The following is a 23,552-nucleotide window of genomic DNA, read 5'->3' as shown; positions in this document are numbered from 1 at the left end:
TGTAGAAAAGGGCAAAAGCATGGTTTTAGATTATCAATTGACCACTATTGTCGATGGGGTCCAACAGTATTTGCTCTCAGAACCATCTCCCTTCACACGCATGCTTTTGGCCCGCTTCCGCACGGACACCTTTTTTAGATTAATCACTTTTCCATTATGCAGCGATTGGACAGGGGATAAAGAAACCTGCCCGTGTGATAACATCTCACACCAGTCCAACATTCATTGTATATTATTCTGCAGGTTCTATCTGCTCCCGAGGGAAAGATTTTTGAAACCCTTATTGAAGACATGGGGCCTACGAACCTGCAGAGCGGCCTATAACAAATTGAAAACACTTGAAAACGCATATGTCATCAAAGTCGTATCTACCTATTTAAAAGTGGTTGTTAGGCTTAGGAACTTGATGTAACGTTGGATCAATTTGTAAATAATCTGTCTAGAAAGTGCAATTACCTGTTATAATATTAATGTACTAAGTTTTTGTGAGTGGATTGTCCGTGCTAAACCTTTTAGCATTCTACGTACTGTACTATTTTAGCCAATTTTTTATGTACACACTTTTTACGCATCAGTATTTTTTATCATGTTGTTTTTAAATGTATGCTTTTATGATTCTGTTTTTACAAATCGAATAAAGCTTAATTGATTTGATTTAGTTAGCTTATACTCAACACAACCTTCAAAAAGTAATTTAAAACGTGTGTGTGTGTGTTTGTGTGTGTGTGTGTGTGTGTGTGTGTGTGTGTGTGTGTGCGCGCCCCCCCCGCTTGAGGCTCTGTAAAAAAAACTTTCAGCAGTTTCTACCTTCTCAAATGAAAGACTGCTATGTTGCTTTTTGAGAAAATATTTGAAGGGATTCTTAATAATTTTGCCTTGCTTTTTTTTTTTTTTCTAAGAGCTAGGGCAGAAGCAGAGGAAGCAAAGCAGGGTGCTAAAGATGACGACGATGTAAGTGAATTGTTTACTTATTCACTCTAGCATGTTGACATGACCTCGCATAATGGGGGTGGAGAGGGTATGGGGTTGGGAGGGTGTATGTTTGTGTGGGACTGGTCAGAAGAGGTAGTGTATCTCTGTTGTGGTTATGGCCCTCCTATTCTGAACAAGCTGCATGAGAACTTGGTTGCTGCCTAACTGATCTATGAAGTTCTCACTCATTTTATCACCCAACTCAGTGTACGGAATGCTCGACTCCAATATCGGACCTCATTATTTCTAGGATTACAATGATTTGATTTAATAAGATTACACTAACCTAATAAGATTCTTGCAAATTTTAAATTAGAAAATGGAGATCAATCATCTTAAATAGGAGCAGAGAACCAAATATCCATTTCCACTTCTGGAACCTACAGTTTTTTTTAATTTTAAAGTTTTACATCCAAGGTAATAGTACAGCTTTGTTAGAATTACACCATTATCCAATAACATCGACAGCCAAGCGGCAAACTCCATTGTGGTGGGGTCTGTTTCCAAATTTCTGTAATCCGAACTAAAGCTTTAAAGGCTATTCTGAGCTAGACTGTTCATGCCCCCTTTTGCGCTTATAATTGTCTGATTGACCACTGTATATGGGTTTTTAACGATTTTGTCAAACGTGTGTATTAGCATTTTACATATACTGCGAAACCATTCAGACAGATGGTACATAGAGAAAGGCTTGCAAAGCAAGGCAGTATGAAGAGTCCAGGGTTGATGCGTGCTACTAGACACAGAACCCAGCCTGTTGCCCAAAAGAAAAAGGATCTACAAGAACAAGTACAGATTTCAAAATTATACAGGCGAGGAATAAGCGCATCCTAGAAAGGAAGATATACCTATAACCCGTCTTTCTTTTGCGACCGGTTTTGTCTCTACTCCTTCCAACGGAGAGTGTTCTTACAATGAAAAAACCCCAGAGGTAGAACTCTCAAAGAATAATAAATAAAAGAACAACATGACCCGCCCCCTCCCTCCCAACCTAAAAACTGGTGATAGCTACACAACTCCAATGTATTGCTGAATCGTATCATGTGCCAGTAGATTTAAATTGAAAGAGATGATTTTGTCTGATAGAGGCAGGACAGACAGCCAGTGGTAACCCCCTTGTGAGGAAAGCGACCAGTGGGGGCCCCTATGGTATTCAACATTTTTATAATCATCTCGGAATATGTCTGCCATCCTCTCAAGACACAGTAGCTTCAGAGCCTAGAATGCCGTGTCGAGATGGCGGGGACCTTCTTCCTCTTCCAGGCCGCCGCTATTGTTACCTTCGCCGCCCCAATGCATGTCCACATAATGGCCTTATCGGCCTTGATTTGGTGTATGAGAGAGGGGTCGCGAAGGCTCAGGAGAATCTCTGCCATAGTGGTCGGAATAGGATATCCTAGCATATTTTTGATTTGCGCGAGGATTTCCTCCCAGAAGGGGCGAATGGCAGGGAAGTCCCACCAAATATGTTGGAAATCACCCAATAGCCCACAACCTCTCCAACTGATGTATTTGGGAATATTTTTTAGAGTTTAGCAGGGTACAGTTACCAATCCATCATTGTTTTGAGGTGGGCTTCCCGCAGCTCTATAGAATGATTACATTTCGTGATATCGGACCATAACCCCTTCCACTCTCTATCCTAAATGCCGCGTTAGAATATTTCTGCCCACATGGTCATATTTTGTGGTCTTTGAGAGTGTACAGAGGAAAGTAAATATGTGTATAGAAATGAAATCACTCCTTTCATAGAGTCTACATTTTGTACGTATGTCTCAAACTTCGTGAGCGGGCGTGTGGCTGTTTCATGGATATGGGGTGTGAGGGCCCAGTGTTTCTGTTGAATGTAGTGAAAATGTTCAGTAGGTGCCAAGCCGTAAGACCTCATGCAGTTGTCACTATCAATTGGTTAATGAACTGAAAATCCTTGGCCTCCATCCCTCTCAACTACTTGTTCTAGTCACGCAATACACAGTGAGTCCACGTTTTAAACAACACCAGCTACTCTCTTTTACATTGTTGTACCTCTGTAGGTACTGAGTTGGCTATAGCCCAAATTGACTAATCAGAACTTCCTTCGTCCACTTGAGTCAGTCCAGTCTGCCACAGGCATCTTTCCAATGACGCAGACCCTTCTGAAGATGCTGCCATAGACTCCTCATTCAACGCCTGCATCTTACAAGCAACCTCAAAGCTCAGAAATCATTCCAAGATACACTGTCCTACCACATACATGTGCACCAGCTCTGTTGGAATCTTGACCTCTACTTATCTTGAACTGGAGGTGGTTGCAATCCAAACTGTAGCTATTCCTGCCACCATCGTAATCTTCTCCTTCTCAGGTGCAATTCTCGTTTCAGCTCTTTTTACCTTTCCTCTTCCCTCTCTTTCCACTTCATAATGTTTACCTTAAATTGTTTTCTTCTTCCTTCAGAGTGATGTTCCAACTGCTCAGAGAAAACGTTTCACTCGAGTGGAAATGGCTCGTGTTTTAATGGAAAGGAATCAATACAAGGAAAGGTTGATGGAACTGCAGGAGGCGGTGAGATGGACTGAGATGATAAGGTAAATACATTCAGATCAGACATCTTTGTTATTTGTGCTGGAACTATTAATGTTTTGTTTTATTTTATTTTTTGACAATAATGTAAAATAAATATCATTTTTATATCCTACAATACTGTGAAGCATGCAACAATAAGAAAAGTTATGTTGATTGTATAATTATTCACAAGAAAGCTATAATTTAACCAGATTATTTACATCCTTGAGCGCCATAGAAGTAAATGAATGGATAGATGGGTGTATGACCCAAATTAAATTCAAGTTGATGAGATTATTCTAGCATTCCATTCATCTTTTTGTTCTACTGGATCCTATGGCTAGTGTTCCAACTCTACCGAAATATCTCTTGGGGCCTAGATGTAATTGGGAGCATTTCCCGAGTAATTATTCATGTGAGATCAGGTGTCTCCAACCTTTTCTGTAATAAGAGCTACTTATGATCAATAAAATCATCCTGAGCTACTAATAACTATTAGTGTTGTAATAGCGACCATATCAGGCAAGAATACACTAGTAGGCTCACCATTCAAGATTACTAGCCATGATCACCTCAGTTCATCAGGCAGGGTAGCCAGCCGTAATGTAAAAAAAAGCTGTACGTTTATAATTTCTTTATATAGGTAATGCATAGTAACTAAAGCTTGATATGCCCTGGCACAAGGTAATACTAGTTTGAGGCATGTGTGCTGAAGATACACACGCTTTGCATACTCCTGCCATCTAATGTTGGGTCCGGATGTTTACAAATTGTTTTTCTTTGAAGAAGTATTTTCCAGTAACAAGGTAAGGTGATAGTGCAAATAGGCATCGACCCCATTGTTAGATTGTTTTCTTTCCGCCCTCAGGAGCAGACGTGGTTTGCTGTGCTCCGGTTCAAGACCATTTGTCGGGATCTCTTTGGTTTGCAACCTACTGTACCAGTGTCTGTATTGTTTCGAGCGCTTTTCTCATCCTCTGCGTGTCGAAAATCAAGACAATCTAGTTAGATCGAGAAAACTCTAACCGCGGACTTTGGGCCTTGCTCGTTTTATTTCACTTCTACTTGAACAAACCCCATTGAGTAATCTGCTTATGAGTGGACGATGGATCAGAGTCCATTCCAATTCTACCTTCGGTGCCACTCCAAATATCTGCAAATCGACCTTCACAATGAATGTAACCTTTGCCTGTCTCTGGAGCACAAGGGGGAAGACTGATGCCTGTCCCTCATTTCACTGAAAAAAGACCCTCTGAGACCGCAAGGCTTGACAGAAAGAATTGCAGCGAAAAACTATCGAAGACACCCCCGATATATTCGTAGAAGAGATGGAAGAGGAAGAAATGGAAACATTTGCAACGGAAGCACAAGATGCCGCCTCCGAGCTGGAGATAGAACTGGAATCCCATGATGTTCCAGCTGGTCAAGGTGCTGTGAAAGCCTCTTTGCCCACAAAACCCAGTTCCACTAAACAGAAAGGCTTCTGGTCCACAACTGCCATCCGGCCATGGTAGGCGCTGCTTCGCAAACGCCTGCCCTCTGGCTCGGCACCAAAAGCGCATGTCAAGCCTTCCGGCTCGGGCTTGAGTCGAGATACAACAACTTTGGCACCTAAAACGTCTGTTCCAAAAGACAAAAAGGACAAATCCAGCTCGACACTGAAAATTACAGAGCCGAAACTGAAAGATGCTTCTCAAAAGCCTTCAGAGCCAATTCTAGAAACTATGCGAGAAAAGCTGGATCCCAAACTAAAAACACCATTTATATAAATACTGACACGACATATTACAGCACAGCCAGTGATACCATCCTCCAAGAGGAAATTAGACGGAGGATATAAAATCCCTCTCAAAAAGGAGGACATGACTACTAGCCCTCTTCACCCCATTCCTTATACCCCTCCACCATCTTCACTAGTACCTATTATACCTCCGTCAGACCATATAGACATCACACCACAGGACTCTCCTTGTACAGATCCAAATGCAGGGAATGAGGATGACACTTATGGAAGAACCACCACAAGATCCATGGGCTGATCATAATGTATATCCTCCTACCAACACAGACCAAGATCTATACCCTGAAGATCTATACCCTGCTAAACCTTTCCATCCTGATGACAACCCCTCATAGCAGGAGTTAATTGCCAGGGCAGCCAAATACCATGAAGTCACTTTACACAAGGATTCTTTGGAAGAAGATTTCTTATTTGAAACATTAGGAACCACACATAAGACATCAGTCGATACCTATGTTAAAGGGTATGATGAGGCAAGATGAAGACATTGAGGGCAAAAATTATAACACCCAGGTTGGATAAAAAATATAAACCCCCCCACCATCTGACCTAATTTTTATTAAGGGCCAGCTTTTTTTAGATTCCAAAGTCGTGTCCAATGTTCGTAAAAGAGCAAATTCTCTAACTTCAGGTGATGTACTACCTCCAGACAAGGAGTCCAAACTAATAGATGCAAAAGAGTGACTGCACAATCAGCCAATCATTGGCATATAGCCAATACACAAGGTTTTTTGGCTAGGTACAATGGGGCCCACTGGGACAAAATGGAAGACTTACTCCAACATCTTCCAGTGGAGCATAGGAAAAGAGGGCAGGAACTAGTACAGGAGGAAAAACCTAATTTACAGTGCCAACTATTAGGTGTGCGTTAGACACTGCTGATACTGCAGCCAGAGAAGTTAACACTAGTATTCTCCTAAGAAGACATGCATGGTTACACATCTCTGGGTTTAAACCAGAGGTACAACAAACAATACTTATTTTATTTATTTATTTATAAAGTTTTATATAGCGCTAACATGATCCCGAAGGATATCAGAGTGCTTTACACTTTGGGGGATAGGATGGTAATAGTAGCAGTACATTCGTCATAGGGGGTACAAACCTGGACAAATCACATATGCATATCAAACAGGAGGTTACAATCGAAAGGGACAGTAAAGGTAAGAAAATAAAACTAGAACATAGTGAACAGGGAGGGGAGCAAGTAAACAATGAAGCAGAATAGCACCAAACGCAGTATTTAGGGTGTATGTCCAAGCATTAGAGCAGAGGGTCCGAGACCCTTTTAAGGTAGGAACTTGTTCATGAGGAATCTTTTTACTTCCAATTTGAAGGTAACCTTGGAGGAGATTCTGCGTATTTCCGAAGGGAGAGAGTTCCAGATCTTTGGCGCGGAGCCGGAGAAGGCTCGGTGGCCTGTTCTCTTTTAGCGAAAGATCTGAGGTTTCAGGAGGAGAGATTTAGCACTCTGAGAAGCTCTTCCCCCTCCTGATAATTCTAGTTTTTGCACTAGATAACTGGGAGTTTTGAAGTGGAGGGCTTTGTGAGATAGACAGGCAATCTTTAGCTGAATTCTAGCTTCATAGGGCAACCAATTTAGGGATTTTAAGACTGGGGAGATGTGCTTGTTTCTTTTGGTCCCCGTGACCAGTCTGGCCGCCGCATTAAGTGAAGCCCTTAGTGGGGCCAAGGTATATTTGGAGAGGCCACAGAGTATAGCACTGCCATAGTCTAGCCCTGGCAAAACAAGTGCTTGGACCACTTGCTTGAAGTCAGCTTGTGGAGGAAAGGTTTGAGATTACGGAGTATCCTCATAAGTTGATTCACTCCCTTACACACATTGCTGATATGAGATTTCATGTTTAGATGCTTGTCTAGGGTGAGTCCGAGAGATTTGGCTGAGTCAACAATGAGGGGGAAGCAATTGAAAGCAGTGAGGTGGTTCATCCAGAGGTCCATCTTGGGGATGTGATTCGGGGGAGAAATGAGAAGGAATTCTGTTTTGGAGGTGTTGAGCAGGAGGTGGTTCTCAGTTAACCAGTTCTGAGTCTTTATTAGGGTGGAGTTGAGTTCTATCAGGTTATTCGAGGATGAGATTTTCAGATAAAGTTGCGTATCATCCACATACATATGGAAGAAAATGTCAGCGGAGTTTAGAGCATTAGCCAAAGGTTCCAAAAATAAATTGAAGAGTATAGGGGATAGGGCGGACCCTTGGGGGACCCCCATGGATACTAATGATGGCTGGGAGAAAGAGTGGTTCACCTTAACTCTTTGGGATCTGTGGTGGAGGAAGGACGAGAACCATTGCAGCACCGCACGAGAAAGACCCGTTCCTGTGATTTAAAATGGATAGGAGGTTGTCGTGATTAACAGTGTCAAACGCTGAGGAAAGATCCAGGAGGATAAGGAGGCAGGATTCATTTTGGTCGAGCACATTTAAAATGTCATCCATAACATGCGTGAGAGCCGATTCTGTGCTGTACCCCCTCCAGAAACCAGATTGGTGTTGATCCAGAAGCTGGAAATTCTCGATGCGGGCACAGAGTTGAGATTGGATGCATTTTTCTAGGAGTTTAGAAAGGGTGGGGATGTTAGAGATAGGACGGAAGTTGTTAAGGTCCGTACTATCAGCAATAGGCTTTTTCAGGATAGGTGTTACCTGAGCATCTTTTAGACAATCCAGTATGCCCCGTTCAAACAGGAAGATCTTTTTGGTCCTCAAATGGATGAATCACTTGAAAAAATAAAAAAAGACACAGAAGTGGCAAGTTCTATGAGAGCACTGCAGTCACCCTCTAACAGAGTCTCCTTTCGCTGCTCATTTTATAGAGGAGGCTCAAAAAGTACCTCCACAGATGCCAACACATCTTCCTATAAACCATGAAACCAATCCTGCACCTCTAGAGGATTTTACAGAGGTGGTTACAGAGTGAGCAATTTTAAAGGCAGAGGTAGTGGTACGCCAACATGCACCTCTCCATCTCCCAACAAGCAGTGACTTGATAGCAATTTCCCCCGATAATCATAAACCTGTCAGGGAAAGACTGCATAAGTTTCTTCCCATTTGGCAATCAATAACATCAGACAAATGGGTATTGGACATTATCCAACATGGTTATTGCCTGGAGCTTACCAGCAATCCTCCTAATATTCCACCTCGCATTCACAAACTCTCTCTAGAGCACCAACAACTGCTCAAACAAGAAGTACAAGGTCTTTTAAGAAAAGGAGCTATAGAACTAGTTCCATTACAACACCAAGGATCTGGGGTTTACTCACTTTACTTCCTTATCCCAAAAAGCATTGGCATAGTCTCTCTTTTGGGACTTTATAAGTATTTAGTTATGCAGCACAATATCTTTGGTGCAACAACAACTGTTGCATGGATAAACACTTATATGGTCCCAAAGGCGAGACCTATTGGTATGCCAATGCTTGTTATATTTGTGGGCCGGTTTTATGATCTGTTGGGCCTGTTTTGTTCTCTGGTATTACCACAAACATTATCTACAAGAAGCACAAATTAATTCAGTCGCCCATATCTTGTAAAATACATATGCGGAGTGTTTTTTCAAGTTGAAAACTGCCTTGATTTGCAAATTTGGTCCACTTTTTTAGCTATGTATTTCGCTAGGAGGGCTACTTTAATTTTGGTTCCTGGTCCTATTGTCCCAGTCCGACCCTGGATGCAGGTCCAAATGTCTGTGCCGTCTAGGAGGCTGTAGGTGTGATTTGCATGAGTAGCCTGTGCATCTACTAAAGATACCCATGTATGACCTACAGGTGTTTCAAACCCCAGTAAAGCGTACCAATGGGTTCTGCTGCTGCAATCTGTGTCTGAGCTGCAGTTCACAGGTTCTAACAGTTTTAAGACAGCACCATTTACACAATACCGTATCTGACATCTGCAGAACCAGATCGCCTGGAAGAGTGGGTCCATGCACTTGCTAAAGACATCTTTATGTGACCTACAGGTGGGACTCGCCTTTAAAATAGCTCAGTAGCCTTGGTACCTGCTGCATAGATAACTTGTCGACTAACGTCTACAGGGTCGAATAGATTGAAATAAAACTGAGATAGCGTAGTCGGTTCGTAATGGCAGCATATGACACTGAAGGCCACTGATCCAGAAGTTAGCAGTGAGTGAGTTTGGGCTTCTGCTAAACAGAGCTGCCTGTAACATGGAGGTCACAGTTTTACATCCCGGTTAGTTAGTGCATTGTTTTGGGGGCCTGCTGCAGAGATGTTTTTATAAACTGCAGGTCATGAGAGCAATAAACAGTAGAAAGGTCATGGGCTTTATTCAGCAGCTGAAAATCGTCTAACTTGCACCCCAGGCCAGTGAGATAGTTCAGTGTATTAGATAGCTGTACTCGGATCTGGGGCTCACCTGGACATCATGGGTTATAATAGCAGTATGGTACCATGGTGGGTTTGTGCACCTACTGGAGACAATACTTCGGAGTTTCACATGTGTATCCTGTCATGGTTGACTCAGCCTCCTGTCCCTCCACAATCAACACGTAGGACATTTTTCTGGGTGAAAAGAGCAGCAATTAGTAAATTCCAATTGAGGCAGCTATGTGCCAGCAATGCAACTTTTCCAGTTTATGGCATGCGCTGAGCAGCTTATTACCGTAAAAGCCTCATTGCGCACCTCATTAGGTGGCCAGGTGTATGGCTGGCTCCAGTGCAATATATAGCGTGTCTATGAAAAGTGAAGCTGGACTGAAACTATATAACAATGCCTGTTTTAAATCTGGAAGGCTTGTTGTTTACATACTGCCTTCTCAGATGGCTGGCTTAAAGCACTGTAGAAATACAGGTGCTCCGATCAGAATGTTCAATCGTGGTGATTTCTGGTTTCTTGAAGGATGAAAGGTGGAGTTGGCCCAGCTTAGATTTTGACCTGGTTATTCAAAGAACCTTGCAAGATACAATCCTTAGGTCAACTGGACTTGTTTCATGGCTAACACTGCCCGGTACTGTGGGTCTGTATAGGTTTATCTGGACTATAGCTAACCAACTGGCAACATAATGGTGCTGTGTGGCCACCTTGGCCGTCCCACGACTCCCAAGCCGGACTACAGTGACCCAAGCGTCAGCCGTCCAGCATACAATAATGCCTGCATTTGATTGTTAGGTCTCTGCGGGTTAGTGTGTGGGGGCGTGGCTGTGGGTTAAGGATTATCAAAGCCTTTTTCTTGTGAGTTGCCTTAAACTTATAGAGTTGACACACATTTTAAAAATGCAGTGCCGCCGTTCTCTTTAATGTCAGTACCTGGGCTTTCTATAACCTGACATACCACTGACATTGCGGCTGTGTACACGCACACAGTTTGAACGGAAGAGCCGGGATCTCAAATTGTTCTTTATTGGGCGCCAGCAGCATATGCAGTGCCGAACTGTGTCTGTGCATTTTGCATTTGTGTTAGTCCTACACGCCCACAAAAATGAAAATACGAGAACAAGAGTGGACGTACTTTTTACACAAGGGACACAGGCCAACTTCAGATGTCTGGATGTCGAAAACAAGTTTCAAACACAAAAGTGTGCTCTTTAGTAGCGACGGACTAAAAATGTTGGCATCCATGAGGTTTTTACTTCGATCTAAATGATCCAGCAACTAAAGCGCAACATTCAAAGCAGTTTAGATACTGGAGAATGTTTAAGTCAAAATATAAGGCCCTTGTTACCTCTCAGTTATTTGGAATTTTGAAAATTTGCAACGAGCTATAAGATAGGTGTATGGACCGGAGTAAGAATTTATCATCATCAGCAGCAGGTCAGGGTGACGTTTAGGTGCGACACTCAATCAAAACAATTATGCATCTGTGCCTTTTTGCTACGTTGCTTGTGAGATATGTGAAATTTGGTTTCTATAGGGCTGTTGTTACCGTGAAGTTAGCAAAGCTTTCTGTTACGGTTTTAAAACATTCCAAAGATCAGAACGAAGTAAAACATGTTCACATATCTAGCAAAATGTGGGATCAGAGACTGATCTACATCAAGAACATAAGGAGCAGTTGCATGCAAGTTTGTTCCTGCTACTTTCAAACTAATATTGTCTGGGTAACTATTTCTACTATTGACAGATTACACATGGCAACTGTTAAATACATCAGAGCCTGTGACACTAGGGTAATGGCTCACCCATCATCCTTGTTATCTGCAAAAGGCCAAGACCACGATAAACAAGCATTGGCCGCGCTGCAGTAATAGTAACGCCTCTCGGCCGTGAAAGAGAAAGTCATCGCGATCATGATCGCTGTGAAAGTGATCGTGATGATGCGCTAAAGCACGCCAGGGATGCACGTGCAGCAGCGCGCGTGCTTGTGAGCGCAAGCTGGTGGCCGCTTTGGGAGCACTTCCAAAAGCCGCTACTAAAGGTCTTTCCGAGCAGCGCATGCGCGCTGACTCAGCGAGACCTAAAAAGTCGGGTTTTTTATGACCAATATTGACTCTCATGCCTTTAAACTTACACATACTGTCAGAACGCTTCCATATGGTCACTTTTCAACAGGTGCTTCCCCTCTTACAGCAAGGCAACTTTATGTCAACACTAGACTTTTAGTATGTGTACTTTCACATCTCTATTCACCCAGCACATCGCAAATTCCTCAGATTTGTGGTAGCAGGAATACACTATCAATTCAAAGTACTCCCTTTCGGAGCAACACCTGCCCCCAGAGTATTCACCGAATGTCTAGTAGTAGTAGCAGCTCAAAAAGACAACAAATTCATGTATTGCAACACACTCAAATTACAATACATCTTCTTCATCAATTGGGATTTACAGTCCATGCACAAAAATCCCGTCTCCAACCTGTGTAGCTCCATCTAGGAGCTATGCTAAACACTCAAACAGGTATAGCTTATCCCAATGCAGCCAGACGTCACAATTTTCAAACACTGCTGCTCCAATTTCAAAGCAACCAGTATCTAAAAGTGAGAACTTTCATGCAACTTTTAGGGATGATATCATGCATTGCCATAGTACCTCATGCAAGATTAAACACACGTCCTCTACAGGAATGCTTAGCACGTCAATGGAATTAATCACACGGTCAACCAAAAGATCTAGTGTTGATAAACCGCGGCACCCATCGCTCTCTGCAGTAGTGGCCCTGTTCCACAGATCGTGCTTATAGTGGACACAACCCTTACAGGGTGGGGTGCCCATTTACATCATCTAACAGTTCAGGGTTTATGGGACACCAAACACAATAGTCTCCACATAAACTATCTAGAACCTCTAGCTGTTCACCGAGCGCTAAAAGCATTTCTACCTCATCTGATAGGGAATGTTGTCCCAGTTCGGCCAGACAATATGACAGCTATGTACTATGTACAAAAACGGGGTAAGGCTGCACACTTTCTACAGTTATCACTCCTCTCTCAGACCATTTAGCTGCAATCACTCGTTCAAAAACGAAAATAGACAGTGAAATAATGCTGGCTGTCATTGCTACAAGCAAAGGCAGCGGTAGTACATTACCTAAAGGCTTTCCACTCAAATACTCATATATAACTGATACAAATAATGTTCTATTTGCTCGAATCCCTGGAGTGGGGGATAGGGTAATTCAAAACATGGAACATAGATTAGGACTAATCCTAGCAGCACATGAAGTGCTTGCTTCTGCTCATGCAGGTGTTTCCGCCACTGTGTCGTTATTAAAACAGAGATACTGGTGGACAGGTATTAGGAAACCAAGCCGAAACTATTTTTATTTTTATTTTATTTTTATTTTTTTTTATTTTAAAAAGTTTTATATAGCGCTGGCTAGACCCGGAGGTATCAGAGCGCTTTACAAGAGCATCAGATCATAGTTACAGGTTACATCGTTACAAAGGTTACACAGTTCTTAGAGCATGGCAACATAGTTGCTTGTAAGGTCGAGATAAACAATAATCACAAATACGTAAGGGGAAAAGGAGGCAAGGTGAGAGATTCAGGGGAGGAGGGTTGGAGCAGGGAAGTAGATAGATAATGAAGGCGGGAAAGAGGAGGGGAGGGTGAGAGACACAGCATGGGGAGAGGAGGGGAAGGGTGACGGGGACACAAACCGGTAGACGAGTCACGGCAACGTCCAAAGTCCAGTAAACTGTGATCCCAGGGGAAGTGGTATCCCTTCCCTATCTCTATTGCGAGAGGCTCCCTTTACGCAGTGGACTCTATCAGAGGGGTCTCTGATTCTCCAAGGCCTACATACTGGATCCTTCCCCAAAAAGGGGAGAGGGAGTGCTTTGACAAAGGGTGCCATACCATACCTCAAGTGTGAGTGGCTCCCTTGGCGCAGTGGACTCACTCAGCGGGTTCGCTGAGACTCCAGAGTACAAATATTGGATCTTTCCCCAACAAGGGGAGAAGGAGTGCTTAGTCAAAGGGCACAAAGGACAGGGGGGTATGCAGAGTAGCAGGCAAGGGGAGAGATTCAGGGGAGAGAGGATAGGAGCTAGGGAAGAGACAATAAGGAGAGAAGAAAAGAAGTCTGCCTAAAGACCGACTGGGTAGGTGACGACCAAGGAGGGAATCCACAGCCCATCTCCCCTATAGCTAAAACAAGTAGCTCCATCGGGCATCAGACAAAATAGTTCGGTCTTAATACATTGAGAGAGGAGGGAAGGAGAGACATAAATAGAGGGAGGATGCGGGAGGAGACAACAGGAGCGACAAAAGGAAGTGCAACAATGTGGTTCAACAATACCAGAAAAAGAACAACAAGTAAACATTAAATCAAACAGTCAGCAGTACATTAGGGAAGGAGAGAAAGGAGAGAGAAAGTAGTGGGGGGTAAAGGAGGAGAGAGAGTGAGGATAAGGGAAGAGACAACCGTAGAGACGAAAGGAAGTCTGTCTAAAGACCGACTGTGTAGGTGACGACCAAGGAGGTAATCCACGGCCCATCTCCACTATAGCTAAATCAGGTAGCTCCATCGGTACCTACTGTGAAACGTCCTGCGCAAACACCCATGTTAATCTCAGATAAACCACTAGCGTGTGTCCTGGACCACTGCGGTCCCTTACAAAGGGATGGTAATTACAAATATATCATGGTCGCAGTGGATTCGTGTTCTAGGTTCCTTTGGATGTGGCCTCAGCGCTTGGCTGACGCTCGAACTGTTATAAAAGATTTGCGAGTCTTTATTGGCACATACGCAATAGGCATGCTACATATTGACCAGGGCCCTGCGTTTAGCTCTCGAGCTTACAAAGAAGCCATGGCCAGTTTGGGCATTGCATTGCGGTACTCTTCTCCATTCCATCCTGAGGGACATTGTGTTGTGAAAAGAAAAAAACGAGATATAAAGCAGTCTATAACAGCTAGGGTTTTAGGTTCGGGTGACGGGTGGGTCAAACATCTAATTGGGGTCCAACGTACTCTTAATAACTTGCCAAGAAGTTCTGTAGAGGGTATCACTCCATATGAGGTCCTATTTGGGAGAAGAATGTTGATTCTGGACCTTGATTGTCACACAACAATGGTGGAAACTAAGACATTTGATATCAAAGAACATTTGGCTATTTTTGCAGGACTTAAATGAATTAAAAATGAAACAAAGCAACGTGTTCCTGAAGTCAACCACCACTGGGGAAAAACCAACCATAAGCACAAGAATAGGATTTTAGGATCCAAGGGAATAAAGTTTATAGACCAGCGAAGAAAAATGTCCCCTTCATAACATATAATTATAACAACATATCTCTTCGGGTCTTTTTACGTGCTATGAGCCTTGAAGGGATCTAGAAAAAATGAGTGCGTTCTACATTCAACCAATTCTCATTTGCAATACTCATGTTGTCCTGATTCAATCCTATTGGGGATTCATCCCTTAAGGACTAGAACCCTCACTCACCCTTGGGTGACATGCTTCATCATATTGGTTCCTCCTTACCAGCAAGAAAACCTAGTCTTACTGGGAGCTACGACTTCCCAGATTTTAATGAAGGAGCTCAGAGATGTTTTCTTAGTATGTTATGATAGGGAGGATACTATATCCCATATGTGAGCCAGTGGGGTAAAGAGATTGCAGTGCAGTAGAAAGTGATTAAGTAAATTGTGTCCCCAATAGGATTGAATCATGACAACATGAGTATTGCAAATGAGAGTTGGTTGAATGTAGATTGCACTCATTGCCTTCAAGGCTCATAGCACATAAAAAGACCCGAAGAGATATGTTGTTATAATGAAAAACCAACCATCCCAGCAAGGCCTGTCTGGATCCCAAAGCTTGGTGATCTAGTCAGAGAAAAGATTGCGGACAAGAAGGAATTTGGGCCTTCTTACAGACAACCAGTACCTGTCCTAGCAATCCACGGATCAAGAACAGTTTTACTGCTGCCCCTTGCTGGTAAAAAGGAGAACAGGTTTGTGTCTATCGACCTGATCAAACCACACTTTGTGGCTGATATTAAGTAGTAGGCCAAGTGCACTCCGACAATGTAGCAGTCGCACTCCTCTAGCTACAATCCAAGCGGTTCAAACTGAAAGACTCATCACCATTGAAGAATCTGCAGTAAGAAAAGAAGGACTATGCAACAAAGCTATGGAACTCGTTCCTCTTGAGACCAAAAACACAGTTCTTCCTGAAGCACCTGTCTACAAAGAAGTAACAAATGACCAGGTGGTTCCAGTGATTTCAACAAATCCGGATGCAATTGCAAACATTGACAGAACTGCCTCTGGCTATTTCATTAACTTTGATACATTTTTTGAGGATCCCATCGAACCTGAAACAACGGCAGCAAAAAGAACTTTCAAAGAACAAGCAACTGACTTTTTTCATCACCTGGAAAAAACTTGTCTGGTTTCAGCATGGAATGAAATATGGATTGTGTTGGCAATATTTTTTTTTCCTCTTTGGTTAGCTCTGGGTATGCTGATAAATGGAAGATGGACACAGCAAGTAAGAAAGTCCACTTACTCCTCAAGCCACACAAATAATCTCATCGTGAACAAAGAGACTTGTCAGCAGTGAACATCACAGCCGTTCCTATACCCGATGGTATAGCTTGGGACAAAACAGAATATGACATTTTTGGCCCGTCGGAGCTGTTGAAGATTCCACACTTATTCAAAATTTCATTAAGAGACTTTATTACCTCTAGTACCTTTTCTGATGATTAGGACTACCAGACTGTTAATAATATGATGTCTGATCTAGAGATGTCTGCACTATTCACGAATCATGAATATTTAGAGGGTTCATCAGACTATGAACACATGTATTGTTATAACCATTATGGTCATCATTTCTTGCACAAATCTACAATGCCAAGAAATGTTTATTTGTATTACCAATGGGAACACTGTCCTAATCCTCCAAAGGGTAGCTCAATAACTTTTGCGAATAAGTTTCCATATTTTTCAGGGTTCAATGTATCCAATGCAGAAACATTTTTCTTTAGAAATGTGAACAGAACAGGAATGAAAACTATGTTAACAAATACAAAACAGATTTATTCTGCAGCCTTTTATGCCCAACTGTCTAGACAGGGTTTTGACTTTTGGAAAGACAACATTGAGACAAAAACTGTCTGGGGATCAAGATTGGCAAGTACAGGGGGTAGAAGCCTAATTTAGAGCCTGTATCATCCCTGATCAAATTATGTTTTTGAATGACACTGTCCAACAGACATCTTGCCTTGGGTTAGCCAAGATCAAGGACTTGAACACAACGACCATACCAATACATGCGAGTTATAGCTCTACACAGGGGGAGGTCGCCATACATAATATTTTGCATCACAACAGATCAGATCCAGATTAGAACAAATGGTTGCTCTGGCCCATAGACACAAATTACCGTCAAGATCGATTCCTGAACAAACCTCAAGGTTTCACAGTCAATAGGCCAGACCCAAGATATGTTCAAAGACCGCATCCTGGGGTAATAACAACATACAGTGTAGGGAAGATATGCCTTGATTGGCTATAGAAAGCTATACTACAGGATGTAAAAGAACACTTCTCTTTACTTAAAGATGGCGCAGACCTTAGGGAATTCTTGATAGGACCAAGAAAACCACGTCAAAAATGTTTCATATATGCCAGTATATATGCTGCATATAACGAAATATGGAATATTACGCAAGCAGAGACTGTAGAACGAATACGAGAAATCGATCGTATTAACTTAGAGAAATCTCTCTCTGTAGTAGACAATGGGTTAACGACTCTGTGGTCCAGGATATATTCATTGGACAGCATTGTATCTTCTGCCATAGACATCATGGAACAAGACTTGGTCATGTTGTAACATGGTCGGTCTCAGCTACGTTCTATCATGCTATTAGGTTGGACGCTCTAAAACTTGCGTTCAGGCTATGTGCCTTGGCGTTAAATCAATACTACGTCACTGTTTTCAGAATTCAATCTCACTGATAAACAGATCAAACTGGCACAAAGGGGAGCAGACTATACGGTGCTGAGCATTGAAAAACTGGAAAGATTACCATTTACAGTGGCAGAAAAAACAGCTACTGAATGGATAATACATGGAACAATCACTCTGCCAGTTACAATTTTCCATTTTGCAGTATTGTCTAAAACACATCCCAGCAGGCAAATATGAAAGGTTGGGTAAAGAATACATCAAGACATCCTGGAATTTACCATACATACACAGATGTTGGAGTTGGAGACGAGAAGTGTTTCTTAGCGGTTCAAATTGTGAAAACGCACTAAGCGGTTCTCTCCTTTGCCTGGGTATTAATTTACTCGGGCCTGCGATGGTTCCTCTTACAACTTATCCTATGACCTGCAAGGTTCACCAGCTGCAGTGATTAATCCAATTTTTGGACAACTTTCAAGTGGAAGTTACCTCATGTTGAACAATCACATCTGCTGTGGCATGTTGCCAGGTATTCCATATCTACTAACTGTGTCATCCAGGGTCACTTGCTGTATGCAAGTATTATTTCCACAAACCAAGGCAGCCAGGGAGTCGCTTTATGGCCTTCACTGAACATCTCTTCTATACAAATTGATACTCTAATTAGAATGAAAGCCATTCTTTTTTTAAAAATACTGTGACACTGACCTCGGCCAAAGAGACCTATGATCTACAAGTCGCAAGGACTTCTGCCGAGATACATGCCCTTTTGAATACAAACTGCCCTATACATTTCTCAGAAATGTTAGGTCGTATCTTAAACATGTATGATACGAGCGGTATTGTACATGTATTTAAGACTGTGTTTTCTGGACTGTTCGCACCTTTTCAAGCAGTCCTCGGAATAATTCCAAACTTCGTGCACTCTGTGTTTGGCGGACTGCCCCTCCTTTTGGGACTCGTTTCAGGGATACTATTTTTGCTCCTACTGCTGCGATATGGCAAGCCAAATCACCAGTGACACCCAATTCACTGTCGAGAGAGCTCTGCAGGAGATGAAGTGTTTTGAGCGCATTGTCCACATTTTGGGTTTACCTCGTCCACGAGAATTAAATACCACATGGTTTCTGTCATTCAGACCGATCTGGCAAGATTGCATCTTACCTGTTCTATGCTGCCTGCTTTGCGGTGAAGAATGCGTGCTAGACATCTATCTAACACTCCCATCAGTCTTCCCAACGGATATTGATACTCTGCTGGACCCCGTAACGGCCCATGCTCTGTTGTCCCCAACAGCTACCAATTCTGATGATGGCATTCATTGAGCTCTCACAGACCCAAATTGCAACTGCTGAGGTACGAGAGGAATCAGCAGGCGCGCAGGTAACATCCGATACGAACATTGCCGATGCGACAAATGCTGAAGGCAATGCTTCACATCTATGTGCGGTTAATCTTCTAAACGAGGTAATCCAACTTTTTGTCTACAGACATAGATTTCATGTTTTCTCCAATCCCGAACACAGACTTTTGATTTTGGCACACAGTGTTCTGAGAGACTTTTAATTTGACCTTCATTTTTTCAAAAACAAGGGACTAACTTTGGAACTTTTTCCTAGGATACATTTTTTTTCTCCAAATTTGTATTTTTCATTTTGGCACAAAGTCATCTGCTTATAGTAGAACTATTCATAGAGAACAATAATTCTTTGAATGCTTCTAGAAACAATATATGACCTTGTTCACATAGAAACAGTTTTATGTAATCTGACATGAAATGGTTTCGGCCCTTTTTCTTATGTATTTATGAGCCATTTCATACATGTATATTTTCATGATTCATTCAATTTGCATTTCAAATGTCAACATATGCTTAGAATGAATCATTGCTTTAATATGTACAGCACCAAGGCATTTTTTATGCTTACAACCAGTTCTAATGCATTTTACGATGTATTTTGGACATGTTTTTAGCACTTCATGTGTAGATATATTTTAGATATGTTTAACATGTTTAGAATTTAGTAACGTCGTACATACGAAAGTGAAGTAGGTGTTGTGTATCGATTTAGATTCCGTATGAATTTCCCAATTCATGCTCTTATATAGGTACAATTCACTTTGCCCTTATTTAGGCATAGTCCATGCTATCCAATAACGGGCATGGCTACTTACATCCGTTCATCTACGTCACACCGAGTTCCTGGAAAACCAAACTCTTAAGCCTTTAGCGCTTCCCCTTGCTTGGATATTGATTTCTCCAAGAAGTCATTTATTATGCATGAACATCTATTCCTTAGGGGTTCATTCATGACGTTCTTATGCCCGACTTCTACGTCAATACTGGCATTCCTAAACACCTTCAAGGTATAAATATACCTTCACTTGCTTTGGCAAGGCACGTTGCTGTTCGGCTCCCTACTTGCTTGATGCGGCTCCCGAAGGAAGTCAAGACCCCAACTGACGCACTGACCAAGCGCTGTCATCCTCTTCGCCGAGAATCCAACTCCAGTGTATCTGACTTCCCTTCGGGGTGTTAGAGATCGAGTCCCGGGAAATAGATTCCAACCTCTCTCATTTCAAGGTATGGAGCTGATTAGAACCGAAAGAAACCTTTGGCAATTCTTGGCTAAACTAAACTAGACTATAGCTAAAACAGCACCTACTTCTTCCCTCGTACTAGACTTAAGTTAGTAACACTGGGGTAGGATTATTTTAGAAGCACCAGTTGAGTATTTTAGCCTGTGTTATTTATGTATGTATTTTTATATATGTCATAAGTACAGACCGTGCTATTACAGTAATATTTTATATTACTGTTAACGCTGTACGCATTATACTTCGCATTCTGTCTTACGATTGTAGCAGTTCATATCTCTTGCATGAGAAAGAAGACTGTTCAATAAACCCTTTTTATTGAAACGCTTGTCTCTCTATTTCTGTGCAACTCTGTAGAAACGAAGCATGCACAATTGACTGAGTGAAACTGTTATCTATTGTTTCCTCGACTCTGAAGATATTGTTCCGATTCTAACGGAAACAAAGTTGTCACGTTTATGCGATTGTCAGAAACTAATCCCTTCTTGTTCATTCGAGACCGTTTCTAGTGGCCTCTGAGTGAGCTGGCACACACAAGTAATTAAGTTTAATATACTCGATAGAGACATACTGACCGCAGTCCTATGCCAAAACTATAGTGTATAATATTCCAATGCGCAGAGCCTATTAGGGATATAGGAACTACACTACAGCATCCTCCGGCTCAAGTGCGCTGGATTCAGGGGAGGTGGAACGTGGGTGTGTGGTGGGGTGGTGAAAAGTCAGGTGGTTGTTCATGTATTCAGGTCCTAAGTTGTAGAGGGCTTTGTGGGCATGCATGATCAGTTTGAAGAGGCATCTCATCTTGATGGGGAGTCATTGCAGGGTGTGGAGGTGGTATGTGATTGTCTTGGCAGATCCAGGAATATTCTTGTCGCTACGGATGGTTTGGAGGCGTTTGAGGAGGAGGGTGTTGGTTCCTGCATAGAGGGCATTACCATAGTCAAGATGGCTGGTCATGAGGGCTTGTATGATGGTTCTACTGGTGTCTTTTGGGATACATCTGAAGATTTTGCAGAGCACTTTGAGGGTGTTGAAGCAGGTGGAGGCCACCGAGTTGACCTGTTGACTCATGGAGAGCTTGCTGTTAAGTATGATGCAGAGGTTGCGGGTTTGTGTGGTGAGGGTGGGTGTGGGTCCTACAGTGAAAAGCCACCAGGAGTCGTCCCACAGCGAGGGGGGGGTCTTCCGAGGAGGAGACCTTCAGTGTTCAGCTAGAGGCAGTTGGTTCCCATCCATTTGGCAACGTCTGTCATGGCATTCTGGAAGTGTGCTCTGGTGTTGTCTGTCTCTTTGGAGAGGTGGAGTGTGAGCTGAGTGACGTTAGCGTATGAAATGATTTTGAGATTGTGGCAGCGAACGATGCGTGCTAGTGGCATCATGTAGATGCTGGACAGTGTGGGGCTTAGTGAGTAGCCTTGGGGTACGCTACATATGATGCTCTTGGGGTCAGTGATGTAAGGAGGGAGGCAGACTTTCTGTGTGCGACCGATGAGCAAGGAGGATAGTAGTGTGAGTGAGTAGGCTGCTGACAAGTCAAGGAGGATCAGGGCTTCTGATTTGCCGCAGTCCATGGTGGCTCTTGTCGTCCGTGGCGGCTATGAGGGCAGTTTCTGTGCTGTGGTTGGAGTGGAACCTGGATTTGGAGGGGTTGAACAGGTAGTTGGATTCCAGGTAGTCCATGAGTTGGTGGTTGAGGGCTTTCTCCAGCACCTTAGTCACAAAAGGGATGAGCAAGATGGGCCGGTAGTTCTTGAGGTGGGATGGGTCCGCTGTGGGTTTTTTCAGAAGTGTTTTAATTTTGACATGATTCCATGATTCTAGCGGATCTAAGCGATGAGTTGATATTGCTGGTTAGCAGAGTCCCATTTCTTCCTGTCTACGTTTGAAGGTGTGGTGAGGGTATGAGGGGGCTCTGGAGTGGATAAAGGACATGATGGACGTTGACGTTTCGGTGTTGATGGGGGTCCATTTGGTCAGGTGTTTGGGTGGGAGGGTGGTGGGAGGAGCTGGGAGGTCCGGTTGCAGTGGTTGGGGCTCGCAGTTTTTGTAGATGTTGGTGATCTTGGTGTGGTAGATAGATAGATAACAAACTGTTCGAGGCATGTGGGCTGCTGAATTCATATCTTAGCATAGATCGCCGCCTAGTGTTGAGTCCGGATTTTTGCACCTTGTTGTCTTGGAAGAGTCTTCGAAGTATCACAAGATAGGTGACACCTCCCCTGGACTACAGTGCGCATGGGCATCTTCTCCATCTTCAGATTGTTTTTCTCCGCCACTGGGTTCGGATGCACTTCGACAACTCCAATTTCGGAACCGAAGTTTTGCAAGATTCAAAGGCCAAAAACCTTCAACGGCATTGTTTCTGCTTGGTATCCCTCGACTCGACAACTCTTTCCATCTATATCTGGTCGTCGACGCGGGCCGTTGGGCCACTTCGACGGCACGTGGGCCTCCTGCCGATGGAAAGGACCCCGTTCAAAAGATGCCCACAATGTCGATCCAAGTTTCCACATAGCGACAAGCATACAATATGCAACGGGTGCCTATCTCTGGAGCACAGCGAAGAAAACTGCCCAGCTTGTGCTCAGTTCCAGTCGAAGAAGACTATCCGGAACCGAAGAGCTGCCCGACTAGAGATGCAGCGGCAGGCACCAGAACCAGAAAACATTTTCGAGGACGAACATGAACTTCCAGAGGCAGCGGACTACGACTTGGAGCTAGTCACCGTAGAAGACCAGTCGGACTCCGATGACGAGATCCCACCGGGGCAAACCGTGAGTACCAAAGCCCCTACCCTGCCTCCACCTCCATCCAAGGGTCCGGTCAAATCATCGCCCAAAAGCCTTAGCCGAGACCGAAACATAGCTTGAGAAGCCTTCCGGTACACTGGTACCAAGTAAAACACTTCCCAAAAAGACTGTCGATTCTAAAAAGGCCACAGAGCCGAGAACGGGCACCGACACTAAAAGACTCGTCGACCCGAAAAAGAGCGTCAACACGAAAAAGGTCGTCGATTCAAAAAAGAGCGTTGACCCGAAAAAGGTAATCGACCCAAAAAAAGGTATCACCCGAAGAAAGGCGTCGATTCGAAAAATACCGCCAAAGAAGGCTGTCGAACCGAAAAAGCACATCGAGCCTAAAAAGAGAGTAGGGCCGAAAAAGACCGTCGAGTCGAACAATAACATCGACCGAAAACAGCTGTCAAGCCGACAAAAGACGTCGAGCCGGATACAGCTCCACGGAAACATAAGGACAAGAAAGCGACCGATCCAAAAATCTCGGCGCCAAAGCC

The 23,552-nt window shown here is 43.2% G+C and overlaps 1 protein-coding gene across 1 annotated transcript in view; it reads left to right on the top strand.

The window, feature by feature from the left end:
- The window catches only part of SPAG9 (sperm associated antigen 9), a 2,066,870-nt gene that overhangs the window by 584,284 nt on the left and 1,459,034 nt on the right, over window positions 1–23,552 (top strand). Inside the window, exons 11-12 of the mRNA XM_078654422.1 lie at window positions 900–951; window positions 3,407–3,537. Of these exons, the coding sequence (XP_078510548.1) occupies window positions 900–951; window positions 3,407–3,537 (183 nt within the window). The remainder of the gene's footprint in view (window positions 1–899; window positions 952–3,406; window positions 3,538–23,552) is intronic.

Source organism: Lissotriton helveticus, chromosome 7, assembly GCF_964261635.1.
Source record: "Lissotriton helveticus chromosome 7, aLisHel1.1, whole genome shotgun sequence".
Classification (NCBI taxonomy): domain Eukaryota; kingdom Metazoa; phylum Chordata; class Amphibia; order Caudata; family Salamandridae; genus Lissotriton; species Lissotriton helveticus.
Note: the sequence above shows the minus strand (reverse complement) of the source record. Positions and strands in the feature narration are given on the sequence as shown.